This window comes from Sceloporus undulatus, chromosome 3 (genome assembly GCF_019175285.1).
Source record: "Sceloporus undulatus isolate JIND9_A2432 ecotype Alabama chromosome 3, SceUnd_v1.1, whole genome shotgun sequence".
NCBI lineage: Eukaryota > Metazoa > Chordata > Lepidosauria > Squamata > Phrynosomatidae > Sceloporus > Sceloporus undulatus.
This window is the reverse complement of record NC_056524.1, coordinates 248482752-248507395: the sequence shown is the minus strand read 5'-3', so window position 1 is coordinate 248507395 and position 24644 is coordinate 248482752. Positions and strand designations below refer to the sequence as shown.

The window sequence follows — 24644 nt, the reverse complement described above, 5'->3', positions numbered from 1 at the left end:
GCTTCTGTCTTCACATTCTTCAGCTGGCATCTTCTCTATGCGCCTTTAATAGTACAGTATTTTCTGACTTCATAAGCTTCTCTGGGCTCTTGGGGTAGAAATTATCAGTGGATAGTAAAGTTTTGTGGGTGAGTAAAATTTTAGGGCATTAATTACACTGGAAAATTGCAAACTACCACTGTGGGGTGTATTAATAAAATCTTATATTTGCTTTGCCCTCTTTCTCTCTGCAAGGAGGCTCTTAGTGCAAGGCTTGTCTCCTACATATCCTGATTCATTTTGGTTTGGGCAGGGCGAGACCTACCATCAGGAGTGAGGGGGCTCCATCAGGTAGAGGGTTTTGGGGTGGCAAAATAGACAGTGATTTACTCTATTTACTCTGTAATTTTATTGTCCATCTTATTTGTCAAAATAACTTGCCTGGTTTTGTGTACTCTTGAACAGATCTTCCAGTTCCAGGGGTTCCTGGGTGGAATGGATTATCTCAATCCATTTCAGTCTCACTTTGGGCTTGACTGTAGGCCCGAAAAAGCTGTGGTCATTTTGAGATATGGCCTGTGCCAGAAAAATCACAGTGGCAGTATAGCCCTGTTGGTTCCGCTAGACCTCCTGGCAGCTTTCCATACTGTTCACCATGTTGTCCTTTTATGCCTCTTCTCCCTTTTTATGGCAAAATTTGTTCAGATGGGGTTTGCCTCTGTTTTCCTTTCAGGATGAGAAAAGGTCACCCAGTAGGTTTCTATGACTGAGCAGGAATTTGAACCCTTGTCTCCCTGAATTGACTCAAACCACACTGGCAAATTCTCAGAACCAGGGACAGCAACCAACCATTGACAGAACCCTTCTGAGAGGCAGGGACTGACAATAGGTTTAAAAGCAGCAGTCCTGTGGAACCTACTACCTTGCAGCACATTTGTTCTCACAAATGAAGGATAGACTATACAGTAGATTACAGACTTTAGAAACAAATGTCCAAATGACAATTCACTGCCCTACTGTATTATCTTTGTTTATATACCTCTTAGGTAAAGGGTTTAAGTGTTAAATCAAATTGAAGCACTCCTCTTTGTTTGTCTCTGAAAACCATGAGTGGCAATATATTTGCATTACAAAGAACACAGGTTACTTTGATGTTCAGGATTAACTCTGTGACATGTTGTTGTTTCCTTCCTGCATCATTCATCTTTATTATCTGTCTTCTGCTTAACAGGTTAAATTTCCCAAAGCATCTCTGAGTCAGCAATGGATCTGAAGCGGGTGAAGGACTACATATATTGGCTGTATTTTCAGTATCTCCTGGTCACCTGCAGCTATGTCCTGGAGCCCTGGGAACAATCCATGTTCCACACCATTACGATTACTGTTGTAGCTATGGTGGTCTACACAGCTTATGTCTTCATCCCCATCCACATCCGCTTGGCTTTTGAGTTCTTCGCTCAGATATTTGGAAGCCAGCCTGAAAGTACTGCATCACTCACAAACTGAGCCAGCCATTTTTGCATCCACTGCAAAACACCGTCTTCCTCTGCGTTGTCTTCCTCAACTATGCCTGTTTTGGAATCTGTTTTGAACACTTGGGTTCCTGATCACACATGTGCCACCATCTCTTTTAACAAAGCTGGGCTATCATTGCACTGACTTGACTCCTACCTGCTGGCTAATTGTCACTAAAATGCATGCACAACTTCTGTTCTCTTGAAGTGGCACGGTCCTATTGGGATGGGTTGCTTTGCTAAACCTCTCCTTACGAATTTCAGTTGTATGCAGCAGACCTCCCACAAGAATGAAATGTTTGTTCTTATAATGCCTTGTGAACTTGTTTTTTTTTTTTTTTATCACTTTGGGGAGACTAAGATTAGTTTAAGTTTGCATGTACTTCACTGTACTCTTTTGTACACCATATATCTTGAGGATTCTTTTTAAACAATTTTTAGCATTGTTCAAATCTGTCAACCTGGTTCTGAAAGGGGAAATAGAAAAAGTTGTTACACTTCCTATGGTTTAAGGCTTTCCTTTTAAAATGTCTTTTTAAAAATAAAGATACAGTATCTTTTTTCCTCTTGTGCTCTTTCTCGCACATTTCCTGTTGCCAACATATACAGTGGGTATCCTGGAAATAAGACTTCATGAGAACTCTGGGTTTAAAGCAGAGCTGGGAAATGTTACTTTTGGATTATAATGCCCAGAATCCCCGATCCATCATAGTTGTGATGTTGACGGCATGGCATCTCTCTCCTGTTCCCCATTGTCTTTGCATGGCAATTAAGCAGAGCACTCAGACAACACTTGCAAACAGCAGTTGGTACAGAGATGTGTAAACAGAGCTCTACCTAGGGCATTTTCCCCTTTCCTCTGCTGCTATTGACCTTGCTTCCCAAAAGGGAACAGGTGAGGTTTGGAAATGAGTAACAGAACTTTTGGAGTGGTAGAAATAGCATAGGAGCTGCAGTTGTTGGAGGGAAATGGAAGAAATGAGAAGCTTTATTGCCTCAAAGCTAAACTCTCACAGTGCCTTCTGTATCCCCACCATAGTATTATCAAGAGCCCCAATACCAATGTTTGTATTATTTTGTATATAGTTTTATGGTAACAGGAACATGTGTGAGTTCAATGAGATGAGTAATTGCAATATGAAGGTTTTTTAAAAAAAAACTTGGCTTTTTGCATGCAAGGAAACTCAGAACTATAAATCATTTTCACTTTCTTTCTTTCTTTTTTTTGCAAAAGATTATGCATCTTCTCAAATAACCAAAAGTGAGCTGCTTTCTCTTCTGCTAATTTTTGAAATAAAGCAAATATTTGTGTATTGTATTATAAGTTATATTCTAATATCTGCATAAGCTCCGAAAGCATTTATATGGAAGACTCAGTGCTAAGGTTTCCTTTTATAAAACAGAAATGAGTCGTCCTCATTTATTTATTTTTTATTTTTGGAAAAGGCCAATGCTATGCTACTCTTTATCTAAATGACATGTGAATGCCAAAGAGCAAGGTTGCACATCCACTAGATCTGTTTTGTGCAGTTCACACTGCTACCAGTGAAACGTGATTTTAAATGTCACATGTAAATAACTCTTAAACAGTATTTTCACAACTACATGCATTATATGACAAATTCTGACTCTCAGGCATGTTAACTGATTAAACTCCACAAATAAGAATTTATACTGTTTCTGTCATAAAGACATGTCTTGAAGATTTTTGTGATCTGAACATGTATCACATTTTGCAGAAACAATAAACTGAATTTTATTTTAAAAGGTGTCTGCCAGTTATTTGTTAAGTACTATATGATGGGGATCTTTCATGGGTGTTCAACCTAATAGATTATTTCCTTCCATTGCACATAGTAGGTTCAATTGGGTATAATTGTCCCTATGTTGACAGAAGGAGCAAAATATGTTGTCACTTTTTAAAATTTTTGTGTTTGCTGTGATCCTACAAATTAACTAACTAAACTGATATTTTCATAATAAGAAAACCTTCAGGTTTAATGCAAATATGTATTTAACTTTATTTGTAAATTTGGCATAGAGTTCAATTGGATCTATTCCCAAGTGAGCATGCAAGAGATTACCGCCCTAATGGGAAAAATCTTTTAATGAATTTTGAGAATAAGAGAGTGAATGCAGGCTTGCAAGTGCAATCCCAGTGTGTGTGTGTGTGTGTGTATTTGTAAAGATAAGGGTTCTCACTGAAGACAGGGTAACAACCTATAACTAAATATTTGTCAAATGCAAGTGTTACAGGTTTGTGTTTGATCTACTGATGGTGAGTCCTGATCAGGTTTGGCCTGTATTCCTACCTGCATGAATACATTCCCACCCCTTGCTCTTTGCCCCTTCCTCCATTTGTCTTAGCATGCCAGGTCATTCTTGCACTCCTAGCTCTTGGCATGGCCTCTGGCAAACTACTGAGAGAGATGGTGAAATTAAAAGACCATAGAGGGAGTGAATCTTGGAAGGCTATTAGTTCCCACCTTTTTTAATATCTGTGTTAATTGATTTAGTGAATTAGCTGGAGCAGACTTTCTTCCAGTAATCAGCAACAGAAAGACTTTCAGCCAGGTGATTTAGAATTCTTTTTTCTTTTCCACTTGGGTCTTAAAAATAATTTGGATGCATTTAGTACATATTGTAAAGATGAAAATCTATAATAAATCCAAGACCATTATTTTGGTAGTCATATCCCAGGGCACACATTGATTTTACAACAATGTGTTGTTGTTCTTGTTGTTGTTGTGTGCCTTCACATCATTTCAACTTATGGTGATGCAAGATTTGTTCAGAGGGAGTTTGTAATTGCCTTGAACCCATTTAGATATTTGAATGTTGTCTTCAGCATGTCTCTCTCTCTCGAGAATGGTACAGAAAGGCAGTAAAGCTAAAAGAAGAGAATACAACAAGTGCATTGATATTTTATTACTACAAAGGTAATAAAATCTTTGACTGAAGCCACCCTAGATATTTCTAGCAGTAAAGTAACTGCTCCAGTGCTAATGTGACCAAATTAAAGTTTCAAAATAACAAGTGAACCATTCTCATTACGTAAAAGTCTACAAAATTTAATCAGTAATATGGAGTGAGGGTTACAAGCATTCGTTTGTTAGATCCTAATTAGCACTCAAATAGGCCATAGTAACAGCATTAATTCCATAATAACTCTGCCTTATTCCCACAAGGAATAAATCTATTTGCTGGGACTTCATCAGTCCAGGCCTCATTACAAAAGGCTGCCCACTAATATGGTAGATAGGTTTGAGAGGTCACTTGCACACAACAAATATTAGACACGCAAGAATGCTTAGCACAGAAGATACAAAAAGGCCTCAGAGAGGGTAGATATTTTGAGTGATCCAACATTCTTCTCTACATATCCTGACCTCTCTGTGATCTAAATTGATAGGGAATTTTTTTCCACCTCTTCTCTTCCCAGGATCCCCTCAGCTTTTTCCTAGAAGGAAGCTAAATTAGATTATTATCCTGAATAACTTTTCTTAGAATAGGGATTCAATAATAAAGACTTTAACTTGTTTTTCTGAGCAAAATAGCTTTGGTTCTTAATCTGGATCTCAGCATAGCGGTTTGAGCATTGGGCTAGGACTCTAGACCAGGGTTTGAGTCCCAGCTCAGACATTAAACCCATTGGGTGACTTGGGCAAGTTTCAGCCTCAGGTGAAGTTAATGGCCAAGCCTCCTCTGAACAAATCTTGCCAAGGAAACCCCATAATAGGGTCACCTTAGAGTCACCAGAAGTTGGAAACAAATGTATAATCATGCATGCACTAACCATTGCACATATTGTCTATTAGGGAAAAGGTTAGAATGGAACTGAAAAGAGAGAAATAACTGCCACCAGACGTTAGGCACTAGGTACTGTGGAGTGATTCATTCACAAACAGCCACTGTCATTTATAGTCATCCTGTAGTGACTGCCTTGTCCAAAGCTGGATTAAGTAACTCTTCTAGATTCCATCTCCCCAAATCCCCAGGCAATATGGCAGGTGACAATGCTGCTGGGGCATTCTGGGACTTGTGGTCTAAAATGTAACATGTCCAAGCTCAGCCTTTGGATGACAAAGGGATATCAAAGCTGAAGAAGCTGCCAGAGCTAGAAAAGAAAGGAAAAGAAAAAGAAACAAAACAGTGGGACAAAAATGCAGAGCATAATTACTTTAGAAACGTATTGCTTTCTTGGCTGGTGAGGTGCTAACGCTGCCTCTAACACAGCTGCCAGATTTCAACAGAATCTAGGTGGATGCAGAATACAGAGTGCAATGCATCTATTTGGAAAGCCATTTTTATCTTGACCTGTAGAAGGTTGATGATGGAATCACAAGAACGCCAGCCTTCAATCAGTATCAAAGAATCATAGGGTTAGAAGCGGCCTCATGGGCCATTGAGTCCAACCCCCTGCTCAATGCAAGATCTCCAACTGCAGCAACCCCAACAGGTTGCTGTCCAGCCTCTTTCCAGAGATGCCCAGAGGGGGAGACCTCATCACCTCTCTAAGCAATTGGTTCCATTGCCAAGCCATTCTTACTGTCAAGAAGTTTCTTCTAATGTTCAGTTGAAATCTACCCTTCTGTAACTTCAAACCATTAGACCTAGTCCTACACTCTAGGGCAGCAGAGAACAGGCCTGTCCCCTCTTCTCTGTGTCATTCCTCATGGGATTAAAAACTACCAGGTTTAGCAACACGTAAGTGTATTTCATAATACGGAGCAGAGAACACTTTCATTCTGCAATCTGGAATTTGTATGTTGAAATGTTTAGACAGACTGAGTCAATATTATCTTATGCCCTAGATAGAATGTAGAGGGGCAGAAAATGGTATGTTAAACATTCTTATTTCAGTGACTCACATTTTTAATCTGATTTTATGATGTGAACACACTCCCAATCTCTAGTCATCCTCTCCTCCCTTTTTCTTCTTTTGTCCTTGTTCTGTGTGAAAAATTTAAGTATATGATACATACTGGCAAAGTATTACACTGGACTCTGTATATTTATACTGTTTTACACTTGTACTAAATTAGAAAATAGATTTTTATGACCCAGTTGAGAGTCTATATAGCCAATTAACTTTGAAAGCCTCAGTTTTGTCATAATTGTTACTGCAAAAATGCTTGTGTAAATTCAGAAAAAGGAACTGGCAAAATCACCTCTGAGTATACCTTGCCTAAGAAAATCCTATGAAATTCATAAGGTCACCATAAGTCGACATACATACACACAAGGTACATACACACAAATGTGTTGAGATGTGAATATATTTGCTTTAGGCATGGTGCATCTGCCCTCTGCTGGGAATCTTTCAAACTGCAATCATGCCTGTCAGTCTCTTCATACCATCTGAACTGAAGACACATCTTTTGACAAAATGCAGGCCTATGAGTATCACTGTCCATTTCCCCCTCTTTCTACTGTATGATTTTTAACACCTTTGCCTGATGAAGCCAGTGGAGCTTTGAAAGCTTGCAACATGTATATTGTACATTTTGGTTGGCTCAATAAAGGGATCACTATTTTGTGGGTTTTGGATGTTACTGTAGGTTGCAGTGGCCAACACAGCTACCCCCAGGTATGGCTGATAAGAATCACAGAAAGTCAACTGATTAAAAAGTTCCAGATTTTGTTTCTGTTCTGTCTTGTTTAAATAAACCAACCTGGGAAGATGATATAAAAATCTCTGATCATACTGGGAGATAACAAAAAATATTCTGGGATGAACAAAACTTATAAAGTTTTCCAAAATAAAATAAAAAAGAACACGAGCAAAATCTGAGACTTAATCAGTCTGGCTTTCAACAATAAGCAGATGTTGAAAGCCTAGGTATATATTTCATCAACTGAAAGAAACTAGATCACTGAATCATAGAAATGGAGAGACCAACTCCCTGTTTGATGCAAGATATCAAGATCTAGAGAATTTTCAATAAATAGCTGCTGGTGCTGGGCATGGCCAGAAAATAGTCTAGAAACACTATTGGATATTTAAACAAACAAACAAACAAAACCCAAGAGCTACATCAACCAATACAACTCCTTGATCTGAAGTCAAAGGCTTTCATGGCCGGCATCCATAGTTTTTTGTGGGTTTTGTGGACTCTGTGGCCATGTTCTAGAAGAGTTTATTCCTGACATTTCGCCAGCATCTGTGGCTGGCATCTTCAGAGAATGCTGTCCTAGAAGAGAGTAGGTACACACACACACACACACACACACACACACACACACAGAGTGGCGCGTTACAGACGGGCCCATAGAGGCGCTGTCGTTACACATGAGGGGCAGCGCTTCCTGACACACCTTGCCCCTCACACATAACGAGTACATCAAAATGGCGGCGCCACATACAGATGGGTGCCACCACTTTGACATCGTGGACGCACAGCGTCCGGACATCGTGCACTGGAAGTGGCGCCACGAGTGCGCACCTCACGCCTTGTGGCGCCACTTCCGGGGCGCAGGAAGAAGCGCCATTTTGGTGCTTTTTTCTTGCTGCGCCCGGGAACCGCGCGGTTTGGCTGCTGCAGTTCCTGGACGCAGCAACCGGCAGCGGCGTGAGACCGCCCATTTTGGGCGGTCTGTAACGCGCCTGTGTGACCCTGGGTAAGGAGGAGTGATTCCCATGTTAATCTGTATATTGTTCTGTTGTTGATGGCAGGGGCTCAGGGTGGGAGGATATGCATTTGCCTTGTTTAGAGATACTCTGAGACAGATCCTGAGTTATTTCCACAAATGTCATTTATTTGGCTATCTTGAAGTTATGTTCTTCATTTACTCCTCTGCCTACACAGCCTAACAATTTCAAACCTCTGGCTAGCCTCATGAGTCCAGAGGAGAGTTTGAAGAAATTACTTTGTTGGACTATCTGCCAGAATCTCCAAGGTAGTCCAAAAAGAAACATTTCTAACTTCTTGTCTAAAAGATAAGGACGACATAAAGGTGGGATAATGACAGAATAAGCACAATGTTGTCTGATAATCTTTGTGTGATCGTGCAATAAAGATGGAAGCAATGTGCTTTGCTCCCATCCTTTTCCCCGCGTCATGATCTCCAAAGTATTCATTACAGAAAAATGTTGTCGTTAAAGAAGCTGGAGGAGAAGGAAACAGAAGAAAAAGTCTAGGGAACAAGAGACACCAGCTAGCATTCCACTACATGCCAACTGGATGGCTCACAAATGAACTGAAATAAGCCACCTTTATGAAATGCACTAGGTGATCTGCATTCAGAAAATACAGGGTTTTTTTAAAAAAAGAAAGGCAGTTTTCAGCAGAAACAAAAAAAACTGTCTTGCGCAGCTTCCATAAAAATGTAGGAAATATGGCAAAAAGCAGAACTTTTGTAATCTAAGGGATGAGGGGGGTGATTAAGTACAAATGAGAAAACTATTCAATTTTTTGTGCCCATATAAACCTGCATGTTATTCAAAGGAAAGAAAAGTACATCTATGATATTGTCTGAAGATCACTTCCTAGCACTTTCTTGCAACAGTCCAAACCAGGCACACAAAGTTTGCATCGACCTGTATAATTAGAACAAGAAGTCACTTTGTCATTTTATCAAGGTCATTATACCTTACCGTTTGTAGTTTATATAGAATTCATCCTCTACAAATTGTTGTTTAAATCTAATGCTTTAAAACCTAATGATTTTACACTGCATTGATTTTTAATACAGCATTAATACAGCATTCCATGGGATTTCTCTTGGTTTTTTCCCCCTTTTCTTCTACCAGTCAGTTTTTGATTATTTTAAAAGCAATAAAGCTAGTAGAGAAATCTGGGACCAAAATACTCCATAGAGAACAACCGTTTCAAGTGCAAGGGGAATTACTCCATATTGTGCAATGGGTTTGTTTCATGTTTCATAAATTCTCACGTAAATTTTATGTCCTGGGTCACCTGCCTGTCCGTCTTGCTTGAAAGAACTATGTCACCTTATTTTAAAACTGAATAAAATACTTTTATTTGGTTACAAATTCAGCTCTAGAAAGCCTCTGTGGGGCACTCCCTGAAGGTGACATCCGAAGACAATAGTTAAGAAAGTGAATTACAGATTCCTCTGGAACTTCAGGGGACAAAAGGGACGTGACATTGGTCATGTAGTTTGACTATGCTGTTTCTGGTTTTCAAAATAATAATAATAATAATAAATTGCTGTTGAGCACAGAAGAACTCAAAGAAAACTCAGATTATGACCTCAGCAGGGGGAAGGAAGACCCAAATTCTTTGCCTTTGCAGTTTTCTTGACTGGAGTTGAAGGACAGTGTTCAGACTTACTATTGGTGCCAGTAAGATCTTTCCTTCCATTGCTAACAGCAGGAGTGGATGAAAGTTCTGATTTGGACTTAAAAGGGGGGCAATGGATTAAAGCAGTCTCAAGAAACCAGGATGGATGACTAAAGAACTTTCAACTGAGCTAAGATTAAAAAGGGACATGTATAAGAAATGGAAAAATGGGGAAATCACCAAAGAGGAATTCAAACAAATAGTGAGCCTGTGTAGGGGTAAAGTCAGAAAAGCCAAAGCACAGAATGAACTCAGGCTTGCTAGAGAGGTTAAGAACAACAAAAAGGGCTTTTTTGGATATGTCCGCAGCAAAAGGAAGAAGAAGGAAACGGTAGGGCCACTGCATGGAGAAGATGGCAAAATGCTAACAGAGGACGGAGAAAAGGCAGAATTACTCAACACCTTCTTTGCCTCAGTCTTCTCAGAAAAGGCAAAGGGTGCTCAACCTGAGGATAATGGAGCAGAGGACAGAATAGGGGAATTTCAGCACAGAATAAGTAAAGAGATACAGTAGTAGAGGAATACCTGTTCAACCTAAACGAATATAAGTCTCCAGGACCAGATGAACTCCATCCAAGGGTATTAAAAGAACTGGCAAATGTAATATCAGAGCCATTGGCAATAATCTTTGAAAACCCCTGCAAAACAGGAGAAATCGCAGCAGACTGGAGGAGGGCAAATGTCCCCATCTTCAAAAAGGGGAAAAAAGAGGATCCCAACAATTATCGTCCAGTTAGTCTGACATCAGTACTAGGAAAGATTCTGGAGCAGATCATTAAACAGAGAATCTGTGAACATCTAGAAGCCAATGCCATAATCACAAAAAGTCAACATGGGTTTCAGAGAAACAAGTCATGACAGACAAATCTAATCTCTTTCTTTGATAAAATTACCAGCTTGGTAGATGAAGGGAATGCTGTGGATGTAGTATATCTTGATTTCAGTAAGGCCTTTGACAAGGTTTCCCATGACATTCTTGCAAACAAGCTTGTAAAATGTGGGCTAGACAAAGGAACTGTTAAATGGATCTGTAATTGGTTGACCGGCCGAACCCAAAGGGTGCTCAACAATGGCTCCTTTTCATCCTGGAGAGAAGTGACCAGTGGGGTCCCCAGGGCTCTGTTTTGGGCCCAGTGCTATTCAACATCTTTATCAATGACCTGGATGACAGAATTGGGAGCATACTTATCAAATTTGCAGATGACACCAAATTAGGGGGAATAGCTGATACCCCAGAGGACAGGATCAAGATTCAAAATGACCTGAATAGACTAGAAAGCTAGGCCAAAGCTAACAAAATGAAATTTAACACGGAGAAATGTACGGTATTGCACTTAGGGCGGAAAAATAAAATGCACAGATATAGGATGGGGGACACCTGGCTGAAGGAAACTACGTGTGAAAGGGATCTAGGAGTCCAAATAGACCATGAGTTGAACATGAGCCAACAATGCAATGCAGCAGCTAACAAGGCCAATGTGATTTTAGGCTGCATCAATAGAAGTATAGTGTCTAGATCAAGAGAAGTAATAGTGCCACTGTATTCTGCTCTGGTCAGGCCCCACCTAGAATATTGTGTCCAGTTCTGGGCACCACAATTCAGAAAGGACATTGAGAAACTGGAGCGTGTCCAAAGGAGGGCGACTAAAATGGTGAAAGGTCTGGCAACCATGCCCTATGAGGAACGACTCAGGGAGCTGGGGATGTTTAGTCTGGAGAAGAGAAGGTTAAGAGGTGATAGATAGCCCTCTTTAAAGACTTGAAAGGATGTCATATTGAAGAGGGAGCAAGCTTGTTTTCTGCTGCTCCAGAGAACAGGACCCGGAACAATGGATGCAAACTGCAGGAAAAGAGATTCCACCTCAACATTAGGAGGAACTTCCTGACAGTAAGGGCTGTTCGACAGTGGAATGCACTTCCTCGGAGGGTGATAGAGTCTCCTTCCTTGGAGGTCTTTAAACAGAGGCTGGATGGCCATCTGTTGGGGATGCTTTGATTGAGATTTCCTGCATGGCAGAATGGGGTTGGACTGGATGGCCCTTGCGGTCTCTTCCAACTCTACGATTCTATGATCTAACTTTAGTGTCACTGTCGTTAGTGTTGCTAAACTATATGCATTATGCATTTAATACAGATTACTGACTATTATGTGGATTTACTATAAACTGATCTTTTATTCACTAGAGAGAGAGAGAGAGAGAGAGAGAGCACTGACATATATACAATTTCATTGATGAGAAGCACTACAAACTAGGTATAATTCTGCTTTATATCTTGCATTAATGTTACATACGTTAACTTTTCTCAGCCAAAAACATCACATTTTGCCTTGTTTAACTTGACATTTGTAAGGCATTTTTTAAAGTCTAAGCAGACTTTGTCTTTGCCTCTTCCTTACTGAGGCCTTATGATCACCTTCAGACAACCCTGTTCTTCAGCATTCTCACCCTTTCTCCTCCTTCTTTCTTATGACCTCCATCCAAATCCTTCTCCCATTCTCACTCTTCTCACCTGATCTTTTCCCAGCAGAGAAAACATAGAGATAGATATAGAGATGCACATACATATATTCACAGACACACGGTGCTGAGATTTCTCTTAGCCAACCTGGACTATTGTAGGGGTGCCTACACTCACAAAATAAACTTAGACCCACCCGCTTCTCTGTCGGAGCAATACCAGCCAGAAACGCCCAAGTGGAGCTTTTAAATAAATTCTGTCTAACTCTCGCGAGATCTGAAAACTCGTCCGAACTCCCAACCAAAATAAATACTCGCATGCCAGTCTCGCGAGAACAGGCTCCCTCTCGCGAGATCAGGCGTTCCCCCAGCTAGCCAGGTCAGAGGCGAGGCGGACGCGTGGTGTCTGCGAGGCGGCGGTGAGTGAGTGAGTGGTCCTGAGTGCTGGCGTCTTGGTCTGTCCTGGTCGGGGCTGCTGCGCCTCAGAGAGCCCCAAATGGTGGCTGCCCCTTCCTTCCTTCCTTCCTTCTCCCATGGGGACGCCCTGCAGGATTACACCCCGAGGAAAATAATGTCCCTCCCCAAAATGAACACCATTCGCCCTTCATAATAATTATTACTGTATATATATATATATATACACACACACACAAAATATTACATATATATATATATATAAGATTTCAATATATATATATTGCAATAATTAATAACAGTATGATAGTTAATAATTACTAATATTAATATATAGTAAGATATAAATATATTACTACAATATATTAATAATTATTAACAATATAGTATTGTTAATGTTATGTATATATATATATATATATATATATATATTACAATAGATATATAATGCAATAATATATATAGTAATTATTAACAATATAATATTGTTAATAATTATTAATATTTATATGTATTACATTATATATGTATTGCATTCATGTGATCATTATTAAGCATTTAATATTATGCTGTTACTGACAGCCTTTAGGGCTGAAGTGGGGAACAGTATAAGTACTCTAATAAACATTATCATTATTATTATTATGTTGATGTTTTTCTTGCTGTTCTGTGCCTCCCAAGTCATTTCTGACTTATGGCAACACTAAGGCGACCCTATTGGTGGGGTTCCTTGACAAGATTTGTTCAGAGGAGGTTTGCCATTGCCCTTCCCCTGAGGCTGAGAGAGTGTGACTTGACCAAGGTGACCAGTTTTCTTCCATGGCCAAGCTGGGATTTGAACCCTGCTCTCCAGAGTCATAGTCCAACACTCATGGAATCAGAGCTGGAAGAGACATCAAGGGCCATCCAATCCAACCCCACTCTGCCATGCAGGAGCTCACAATCAAAGCACCTCCAACAGATGACCGTCCTCCCTCACAGTTTGGTGAAGTCTCCTTCTTTGGAGGTCTTTAAACAGAGGCTGGATGGGGATTTGTTTGGGATGCTTTGATTGAGAGTTCCTGCATGGCAGAATGAGGTTGGACCAGATAGCCCTTAAGGTCTCTTCAAATTCTATAATTCTATTACTCTTCCTGCTATATCCATATGCTAACAATGCTTTCTCCAGCAATGATACCTTCTTTTCATCAGCCAAACCAATACCTACTTTAGGGCACTAATTTTTGCTTTTTAAAAAAACTTCACATTAATTTGTAATTGTGTAATTGAAATCAGCCGCATGTGCATTGGTTTTCCCTCGCTTTTCCTTGGCACCATTGATTTAGGGGCTCAACAGGCCGCCCCTTTCCTCACCGGATCAGGGCTGTGGCAACCGCACACCGCAGCCCCAATCGGCATTTCCACAATGCAAAAAGAAGCCGTAAAAAACGGCTCCTTTTCATGCCGCTGAAAGGGCACCTTAGCTGCAGTGTTGGCTTTTCAGCACTCTTTTGGCACGCTGCACCAAATAGGTCTTACCTTGTACCCATGTTGTGCTGATCCATGCTTCCATACATCTTAAGCCCTTTGATTTGTAAGTAATGTCATATTTGTCTTTCTCAATAGCCGTAGCATCCTAATCTTTCATATTCTTTTCCTCCAAGGTGGCAGTGTATGTATTATCTAATTGGAAGTTGCATGTGGAGCAGCGATGGAATACATGAAGGAGCCTGCAACTGTCAGCCAGGGGCATATGTGAGTAACAGCTTCTTTGACAGCCAAACCAAACATATGGATGGAGTACCTATTTAAAAGCAGCTGTTAATAAGTGTTCCTATGTGTGGAAAGCTTACATTCATACAGAAAGCAAAGCTAGACATTTCCACCATTATAGATTAGTTTTCCACTATAGAGTTAACGTGTATGATATTCAGGTACATTTTCCATTTAATCATTGTTTCTATACAACTTTTCATATGATCCTGAGCAGCATGGCATATACTCTTCTACAGAACTGGATTGGTTTCTAGTTAATTCTCCCTTCTTTGTAGCCTCGCATATATTTGCAGATAGAGGGGTACTATCAAATCATCAGAATTTAGCAATGCCAGAAACAACAAACAACCCAATGGCTTAACCATTTGCAGGCCAGAAACTGTATTTGTAGATGAATCTACAAAGTACTTTGAAATAAAGTTTTTGAATGATAGAATAGAGCTAGCTTTCAGAGTAATAGTATCTATGCACTCAGATGTGCTAAATTCATAGCTCTCTTAACCTTAGAAGAAAAAATAAGCATTTCCATAACATGAGGCAGTGTCAAAAGCAGCAGCCCTTCCGTCACCAGTGTCAGTAGTGGAAGAGACCACATTTTCACTGCCTAAGAAAAAAGCTGGGGAGGGGAATAAGGAGAAAGCAATGGAGACCAGTGGTGACAGCAGTAGCAGATGCTGTTGGTAGCTCATATAGGGAGGGAGACAAATAGCACCGAACATCCAATTCTCTCAGAGTACAATCGCATCTCCTTTGTAGTAGTGGATGATCCACTGCACCAGTGGGGCTTTCTGCTCTGTTAGTGTAGTGTTGAACAGAATCTCAGCCTAGGACATCAATATGTGTTGCTTTTGGGCAACTTGTGTTTACACACACAATGTCATCATTAACAATTCTGATTGTTTTCCAGATAGTTGTAGATAGCGGTGGTTCCCAAAATTTGGTCCTCCAGATGTTTTGAACTTCAGCTCCCAGAATTCCTGAGAGTTGGCAAACAGTCAGGAATTCTGGGAGCTAAAGCTCCAAACACCTGGAGGACCAAAGTTTGGGAATCACTGTTCTAGAGCTTAACTGTGAGAGTCCAGTCTTCAGATCTCTGCTTAGTCAATTCAGTAGATGATCTTCATCAAATTAATAGTTCTCAGGCTGAATGATGACAGTTACCTATCATGAACTTTGTCATTCTCCTGCAGATATTTCAGTGCTCAAGCACCAAGAAATCACAATCTGCTCACCCTACAATCCGTTGTACAAGTGGCTTGACCTGTCCTTAGTGTTGTTCTATAGGTGCAAATAATCTCTGTTTTCTGTTTTATTTTCTCTTGAGAAAACCAGACATTACAGTTTAAGTGTGATTTTTTTTTATTTCCTTTATTCTAGCCTGTGCTGCCAGTGTGGAATTGCAATCCCACCAAACCCAGCCAACATGTGTGTAGCATGTCTACGGACGCAGGTGGATATCACTGAAGGAATCCCTAAACAAGTCACTGTTCATTTCTGCAAACAGTGTGAAAGGTATAAACCATGCTCAAGATCTTAAAACATAAGAGTAATGGCGCTGATTTTAATGTTTTTTGTATAAACATCCAGATTTTTAAAAATCTACATCAGCTTTCTGCAGGTTTTCTCCTTACAAATTGTTGCTTGTTGAAAATGTCAGAAAATTCAGCTGCCCAGACTAGCTGCATGTTTTGATTTGCTTCATCACAGATTATACTTCTGATGAAAAGAAAGGTATTAAATAAATTATGGCGGGGTACAGACCGCCACTTTGCAGCGGTCTGCCGCTGGCGCCGGCTAGTCCACGGGGGAGCTGGATCCTCCACACGGCGCGGCTCCCCTGCGGACTGAAAAAGAAGCTCCAAAATGGAGCTTCTTTTCGAGTCGCGTTTGCGAGGTAGCGAGGCACCAGGGGCGCACTCGCTACGTCACAAAGGACGCGACCCGTACGGACGCTCAGCGTCCGATACGCAAAGATGGCGCTGGCCATGTAGAAGGGCCGGCGCCATCTTGTACGGACGGAGTCCATATTAGGCCAAGGGGCGTCTAAAAGAGACGCCCCTTTTTTAAAATGGGACGTCCTCCGGACGTCCGAAATGCCGGTTTGTAACCGGCCTATGTTACATCCAGTTTCTTTGAGGATTATATAGCTGGAACAGATAGTAAACCATTTTTATGGGGGATTTGACACTTGCAAGTAAGGAAAGAAACATTGTGAATCTTGTTACATATAAAATGCTTTATTATTGTGTTAAATGGTGTAGCCTCATTGATTTAGTATAGTCAATAGACATTTGTTAGAGTCCAATCATTTTTGCATAAACCAAATTTCAATGAATTCAAGTTCCACAAAGTCCCCGAACATTGTCCCCATACTGAGAGATTCAATCATTACATAATTTGCATAGTACCTGTCTGATTTAGGGATGTGCAATACAGTCGGCCCTCCTTATCCATGGATTTTTTTATCCACAGATTCAAGCACCCATGGCTTGAAAATACTTTTAAAATATACAAATTCCTATAGGCAAACCCTGATTTTGCCTTTTTATATACGGGGCACCATTCAGCAATGGCCCCTTTCCATCCATGGAGGTTTGATTCCAGGACCAGCTACAGATGTGAAAAAACACAGACACACAAGCCCAATATTATTCAGTGAGTGGTGAGGTCCAGGAGCACAAGCCACCATTGAATAATACGGGGCATGTGATCTTCAGGCAGTTGAATCTGTGGATTTTACTATGCATTATATTTAGTTGGACTTGAGCATCCACAGATTTTGGTATCCATGGGGGATCCTGGAACCAAACCCCAACAGATACCAAGGGCCCACTGTATACAGTGGGAACTCCATATCCATATATTTTGCATCCACAGTTTCAGCCATTGATGGCTTGAAAATATCCACACACACACCCCAAAAATATAGAATGCAAACCTTGATTTGCCATTTTATATAAGGGGCACCACTGAATAATATGGGGCATGTGATCTGCAGGCAGTTGAATCTGTGTATCGCTAGTCCACCAGTACGGTAGGTCCACTGTACTATGCCACTGAATATAATGGGACTAAAGCGTTCACTGATGTCGGTAACCACAGGAGGTCCTGGAACCAAACTCTAATGGATACCCACTGTAATTAGTGTACAGTAATTTTGAAAATCTATATATTAAGCTAACTAATGAATAGAGATAGGTTTCAAGAGCTTGTATACACTTGTAGAATGTTTTGTTCAGAGTAGTTGCTGTGTTTAGATACTAAAATTAATTATTTGAAAAATACTTGTTGCCTCTGATTAGATGCCAACTTAATGTTTAGCAGTAAAGATGGTTATAGCAATTGATTATGTTCCAGTACTGGATGGCTAATAAATAAAATGTGCCCAAGTGAAAAACGTTATTGAGATTCTTACTTTGAATTCCAAATTTTAAAATGGTTCACTGCTTACTTCAGTTGTGTATTTAGACAGTTAAGCTAGTCATGACATAAATATGCATCAGATTATGACCTGTACTTTTTTATATGCTGTATATAGTCATGTATAAGTCTAGAAGTTCTGGTCAAAATATTGACCCTAAAAAACTGAGTCAACTTATCCATGGGTCAGTGTACGCAATGTACTTTAACTCTTATTTTAAAAAGGAATCATCACCTGGAGAAAGGCAAACGCATAATCTCTCCTGGAATCACTGACCCCCCCTCTATTCTCTCATCCACCCAGCCTTTACTGTGAGCACAAACTTGTCTGCTGGAATTTTGTTGTTTTTTTTTTTTTGGGGGGGGGGGGCATTGTTTTGCTTTGCTTCATCCTTTAGATCCTTTGGTACATGCCTCTAAGTTATACCCTCAACTTATCCATGGGCCATGTCAGAAATCCTTAATTTTGGCCCCACAACCTGCCTTTGACTTATATATGAAGTCAAGTTATAGTCAAGTATATACAGTAAACGTTTTAATTATTTCTCACTGTAGAGCATAGAGAAGAAAACACTACATTGTGGTGTTGAATGATAAAAATTCTGGTTTCTGGGTCCAAAATATCATTAAGTGGTCTATAAAATAAACTGCAAACCTGTACAGTGGTACCCCGGGATACGAAAGCACCGCCTTACGAAATTTCCGGGTTACGAAAAAAATCAATAGGAAAAAACTGTTCCGGGTTACGAAGGTTATTTCGGGTTACGAAAAAATTTTTGGTGCTTTTCGGCGCTATTTCGCACGAAATCGCGGCTTTTCCCCATTAGCGCCTATGGCTTTTTCGGTTTACGAAGGATTTCGGGTTACGAACGCGGCGGCGGAACGAATTATTTTCGTAACCCGGGGTACCACTGTACTTAATTTCCTGGGAATAAGCCCTTTCAGTGCAATGGGATTTGCTATTGAGAAGAAACATGTAGGAATGTGCTGCAACGTCATACTGTTATTTTAGGAGAGCACAGTTGTGACCATCTACAGATTGGATTGCCATAACCAGAATAGTTTAATAACAGGAGCAGTTGCAGTCTAACAGTGTCTGGAACACCACAATTGTCCATCCTTCCATTAAAATCAAATTATTCTAACAGCTTAAGTCCCATGATTTTGGTGGGACTAAAGTGTGTCCAATTATGTCAGGATCTATAATGCTGATGTCACATTTAATGTGTGTGTTTACAACTGTCTTTGAAAAGGCATTTGACCGTAATTCACTATTGTTGTTTGTTTTAATTTCTCCTTTTTGAATTTCAGGTATCTTCAGCCCCCAGGAACATGGGTGCAGTGTGCCTTGGAATCAAGAGAACTATTAACATTATGCCTTAAAAAGATTAAAGCTTCACTCAGTAAGGTTAGTGTTGTTCCTCTTCATTGTTATGTACCGGTTATGTAATTATACAAACTTTATACTGCCCATGAAACCTGTGACTCTAAATGAATAGGGATTTCTTAGGAATAGTGATTTCAACTGAGACTTTTCAGTTTGATCTTTTAATAGTGAAATCTGTAATCCTGAAGGCAGGGAACCGTCTAATTAAAAATAACAACTGTAAGACGCTCTGATAGCCTTTAAGGGCTGAAGGGCAGGGTATAAATACCATAAATAAATAAATAAAATCTGTCTTTTACACACACACACACACACACACACACTGCCATGGAGAGAGAAATATCTTGAAAATAAAGGGCAGTTGTTACACTTCAAGAACAGACCCATTTGCTGTGTGGCCCTGTGTTTTAGCAGTAGCAGTATGACTCATGCCTTCCTTTTATGTTTCTTTCAAACTTCACAAATGCTGGGTCATGAACTGGCTGTTTGGTTTTTACTGTCTTCAAACCTCTTATCTGTTAAAGGCAAAGTACAATTTTTTTTCTAAGGACTCTTATCTGCTGCCATGGGGGAACGGGTGTCCTGGACCCAAACCCCAACAGATACCAAGATCCCACTGTATGTATCATTTATGTGGGGAGCCATAGGAAATACATTAATTTGGAATTTATTTCTGTTTTTGACTGAGTGAGGAGTATTGCAACAACAATCCCTAGTGGTCCATGAGATTGTTCCACAGGGTGCCTTTTTTATAATTTTGCTGTTCAATGAAAAGGAATTTTCAGTCATGAGAAACAATTTGTAGTTCATCTAAAGAAGCTGTTCTGATTAATGTCATTCAATCTATTAATTAAATTGACTGTCACACATGATTCCTAAAAGCTTTAAAATTTTATTGAGTACAAGTTATATTTATTTCCACACTTTGTGATGATCCTGACTATAAGTTACAGAATTTAGATGCCACCCAATGTATTAGCCTTAATTTCTTGATGATATACACAATAATCACGTGTGCTCTATTTTGACAGGTACGGTTGATTGATGCAGGGTTTGTGTGGACTGAACCACACTCCAAAAGACTTAAAGTAAAATTGACTGTACAAAAAGAGGCAAGTAAATTTCAATGAATTTTTGAAATACATCCTTAGAAATGAAACATTGTAATATAATAAGCCTATAATTTGCTAAGAGAGCCAGCGTGGTGTAGTGGCTTGAATATTGGACTACAACTCTGGAGATCAGGGTTTAAATCCTGCTTGGCCATAGAACCCACTGGGTAACCTTGGATAATTCACATTTTCTCAGACTTCAGAGGAAGGCAAAGGCAAACTCCCTCGGAACAAATCTTGCCTAGAAAACCACATTATAAGTTTGCCTTAGAGTCACCATTGAAGACACATAGCAACAACATTTTTTGAGCTTTTGTTTCCAAATATTTAAAAGCATAGTGTTGATTTTGTTTACAAATATTTGAGGTATTGGTGTTTGAATTCTATCTATGTTTTCTTAGGAGCAAGTCCCATTAAAACAGGGGTAGGCAACCTGCGGCCCGTGGGCCGGATGCAGCCCGGCAAGGCCTTGGGACCGGCTCCAGCCCGGTCCTGTCACCGATTGCCGCCGGAGCCTTTGGCCTATCGGGGGGGCAAGGGGCAGGCAAGAGGAGCAAGCGGCGGGCAAGGGGGGCAATTGTCTATAGAAGCCTCCGAAACATGCATTTATATTAACATTTTTTAAAAAAATCAGCAAATTTTTTAGCGTGTCCCCCATATTTTTTAAAAGTGTCCTCCATTTGAAATTTTTGTCCTACATTTGTCCCTGTTTATTTATTTAATTAATTTTTTTAAAAATTATTTAATAATTTATTTTTTGGCTTCGGCCCCCCAGTTGTCTGAGGGACAGCAACCCGGCCCCCAGCTCAAAAAGGTTGCCTACCCCTGCATTAAAATAAGTGATACTTACTTCCAAGACACAGAAGTGCAGAGTTCAGCACATAACTTGACTAAAGATATCAGTCCAATAAAGTGTTTAGCTTTTTCCTTAATGCTAATGGTTGGACCTAATGATTCATCTGTTCATTCCATTTCATTAATTCTACTTCAAAGCATAGTTGTGATGATAAAGTAAACTTTTTACTAGCTAACTAGAAAAGTTTTGAAGTATTTCTTTTAAACTAATCATTAGCTTTTTATGCTTATTATTCTGTTTTATGGAAATCTTTTCTAGAAGAAAAGAAACTCAAGAATATCAACCATGAGCAGTTACTGCATTGCCCATAATCAGTTTGGTAATGATAGTGGAAAACCATAATCTCACATTTACATTTCTAGGTAATGAATGGTGCAATTCTTCAGCAAGTCTTTATAGTGGAGTATATTGTTCAGTCTCAGATGTGTGATGACTGCCATCGAGTTGAAGCTAAAGACTTTTGGAAAGCAGTGGTTCAAATTAGACAAAAGGTAAATGAGAGTGAGGTGTGGCTTGATGAAGATGGTGAAAGAGAGCAAACAATGTGCACCCCACAAAAGTTTATAATTAAAAAGGCAATTAACATTAGGCCAGCATTGGACAACTGGGAATATGGAGCAGTTCCATGCAGCCACACTGATTTGTCAGTGTGCCCCAGAAGTGATGTAACATCAGTTCCAGGCATAATTTTCAGTTGGTTCCCAACCAAAAAAATGGAGAAGCAAAACCACCAGATTTGAAAGTAGTTTCCTTGCCTTTGGGGCCATTCTCAATCAAAAAAGTCACCTGGAAACTGGCATGGAAATAAGTGTGGAAACTACCATCTGGCATTGGGAGCTACAGGCTGCATATAGCCTACCTCTGCATTAAATGTGTGGATGAACCATACTTAGGAGTACCAGCTGTGAGGTTGTTTTAGGTTTTGCTTCAGGAAGTATTAATATTGTAGACAGTCAGACAATAGTTTATTTTAAAGGCAAAAGCTATAATTTTAACTATCCAGTCCTCATTTATGCATTTATTTTAAAACTGTATGATGGACTTAAGAGAGCTAGTATTGTGTAGTAGTTGAATGTTGGAACCTAGGGTTCAAATCCCTGCTCAGCCATTATAACCTGAGGGATGACTTTGGGCAAGTCACACTCTCTCAGTCTTGGAGGAAGGCAAAGGCAACACCTCTGTACAAATCGTGCTAAGAAAACCCAGTAATAGAATTGCCATAAGTTGGAAACAAAAGCAATAATTTTACATAACTTGTGCAATGTTTGTGCAGACTACAAATTATATCATTACTTTCCTGTTAATTTCATTAAGTTAAGTCTAAGCACTGGGGTTATCATGAATGTACCTCAGTGAAACTTCTATTGGGGTATATGTGGAAATACTCTTAGTTTTATGTGAATATCTGCTTCAGTAAATTGCAAAGTCCATGGGCTGTTTGATCTTTGAGTGAAATGGCAATCATCTTGATCAGCTACATGTATTTTATAGGACTTTCCAGTAGTATATGATCATGTTTGCATACAAATCTTTTTATTCTTACCTTTTAGACTCTGCATAAAAAGACTTTCTTTTACTTGGAACAATTGATTTTGAAACATAGACTTCACCAGAACACTCTTCGTATCAAAGAGATTCACGGTGAGTAATTTTTTCCATGATCCTAGAGAAAAAGATTGGTGTTATCTAAATTAGCACCAGGCCTTCTAGAAGGAATCATTAACACATTGATTAGTTGTAGACCTCCATGGGAGGAGCCACCCCTAGAGACCCCAGTCTTCCTGCCTACGTTTCTGGTAGGACGTGCTATCTCTTCAGCCAACTGCCTTTCATTCTTTACCAATCGGATCTTTATCGTCTCCCCGGACTTGTCTGGCTTACTCCTCCTCTCCTTTCTTTCCGATGCCTATCTGGAAAAAAGGACATTTTTGTATGTAGGTGTTTTGGTTTTGTTTTGATTTTTGATAATTGCATTCGCTGGGATCTTATAGGCTCTGCAAGTGGTGCAAATATGCTGGTGAAGGCAGCAGTAGTAGCAAGGAAAAGAAGGAGAATGCTGGATACATAGTGGTAGGAGACGCAGCCTGCCAGATCCATATGGCTAGTTATGAATGCCTGGATCCCTTGAGTTCCATGAAGCCAGGAGAGCCTGGGAAGACTAGTTTGGATAGTCTCCTGTACCACAGAACGAGTGATTGTCCAAGCCAACCTTCTCATACTGCTGTGGCTCCATGGACCAGTGGAAGGCCAGACCTTTGGGAAACAGACACCAAGGAGTTTCTCCCCTCCTGCCACAGCCTCTGTAGGCAGGTGCAAATAAAGTAGCACTACTAGTTTAACAGGATAATGCTAGTGTAGTGCTGCAGTAGGATCCCAGCTGTTGCATTATGCACTATTACGTGAAACTGGAAGTGACTTTATTTTATTTATTGTATTTATACCCGCCCTTTTCAGTGGACTGATTGCTTACACACCTACTTATGGGCATAATGCACCATTGGTTTATGATAAATTTTACATGGTAGAAATAATTTTTTCCAAGCACATGTGTACAAAAAGGAAAAGGTTGGCATTAAATATAGTCTGTTAAAGAAAGTATGGTATCTAGGCTTCCATAAAAGTCCAGAATGAAAGAAAGAGCTCATGATGCTCCAGCATCATAAATTTTCCTAACTTCAGTTCCATGCTTTCAGATGGTCTGGATTTCTACTATTCTTCAAAGCAACATGCTCAAAAGATGGTGGACTTTCTGCAATGTACAGTACCTTGTAGGTAAGCTCTCATTATTTAAAATGTACCATCCACCATATAGCTACATAGCTATTGGAGTCATTTTAATCCTGTTGAAGCTAATAGAAGAGAGAGAAATTTTCAAACCTCAGATTCCCAGTCCTAATTCATTCATATTCTGAGGCCTTCCAGATGAACCTCTTGTCTTTTCCACAGTTGATTGCACAAATATCATATGTAGCCTTGCAGAATCTATAATTCTATAGTGAAAGTATGGCCTATCGGCCATATATGCCCTCCAGGGATGTGCCCTCTGCCATGCCTATTTCGGGCCAGGGGGAGAACAGAGGGAGATCAAAGAAGCATCTGGCTGCATTCTCATACCCCGATTCAAAATGATTACATCATCGGTTGAGGCCCACTGAGATTCTCCAGAGGTCTTAAGAGATGATGTGATAATTGTACATCTATCTGTGGGTCCATAGCCAAATGCTTTTCCAATCTCCCTCCACTCTCCACCAGGCATAGAATGGCTGGGAAGGAGATTGCACAGACAAATAGAGTAACAAAAGCAGACATACACTCGCATAACGTTGATATATTTCTGCATATGCCATTACCAGGATACTAGCCTTTGTGTTCTGCTCCCAGGGTCATATTCTTGTTTTTATACTGTTTGAACTAATATCAATAGTCAAGTGATCTTTAAATA

The 24644-nt window shown here is 40.0% G+C and overlaps 2 protein-coding genes and 1 long non-coding RNA gene across 5 annotated transcripts in view; 2 read left to right on the top strand and 1 right to left on the bottom strand.

Moving 5' to 3' along the window:
• SPTSSB (serine palmitoyltransferase small subunit B) overlaps positions 1-3260 on the top strand; it is a 52757-nt gene extending 49497 nt beyond the window's left edge. For all 3 annotated transcript variants that reach the window (XM_042460464.1, XM_042460465.1, XM_042460467.1), the window contains exon 2: positions 1211-3260. In XM_042460464.1, the coding sequence (XP_042316398.1) occupies positions 1243-1485 (243 nt within the window). In that variant the 5' untranslated portion in view covers positions 1211-1242 and the 3' untranslated portion in view covers positions 1486-3260. The remainder of the gene's footprint in view (positions 1-1210) is intronic.
• A 708-nt stretch (positions 3261-3968) lies between these two features.
• Positions 3969-12509, bottom strand: LOC121927007. The gene is made up of 2 exons (XR_006103123.1): positions 12456-12509; positions 3969-4383 (listed from the first exon to the last, which is right to left on the bottom strand). It is a non-coding gene; the product is annotated as an uncharacterized LOC121927007 (long non-coding RNA).
• A 78-nt stretch (positions 12510-12587) lies between these two features.
• Positions 12588-24644, top strand: part of NMD3 (NMD3 ribosome export adaptor) — a 30579-nt gene continuing 18522 nt past the window's right edge. Inside the window, exons 1-8 of the mRNA XM_042458533.1 lie at positions 12588-12677; positions 14316-14406; positions 15805-15939; positions 19159-19255; positions 20266-20346; positions 21565-21693; positions 22753-22843; positions 23896-23970. Coding sequence (XP_042314467.1) covers positions 14363-14406; positions 15805-15939; positions 19159-19255; positions 20266-20346; positions 21565-21693; positions 22753-22843; positions 23896-23970 — 652 coding nt within the window. The 5' untranslated portion in view covers positions 12588-12677; positions 14316-14362. The remainder of the gene's footprint in view (positions 12678-14315; positions 14407-15804; positions 15940-19158; positions 19256-20265; positions 20347-21564; positions 21694-22752; positions 22844-23895; positions 23971-24644) is intronic.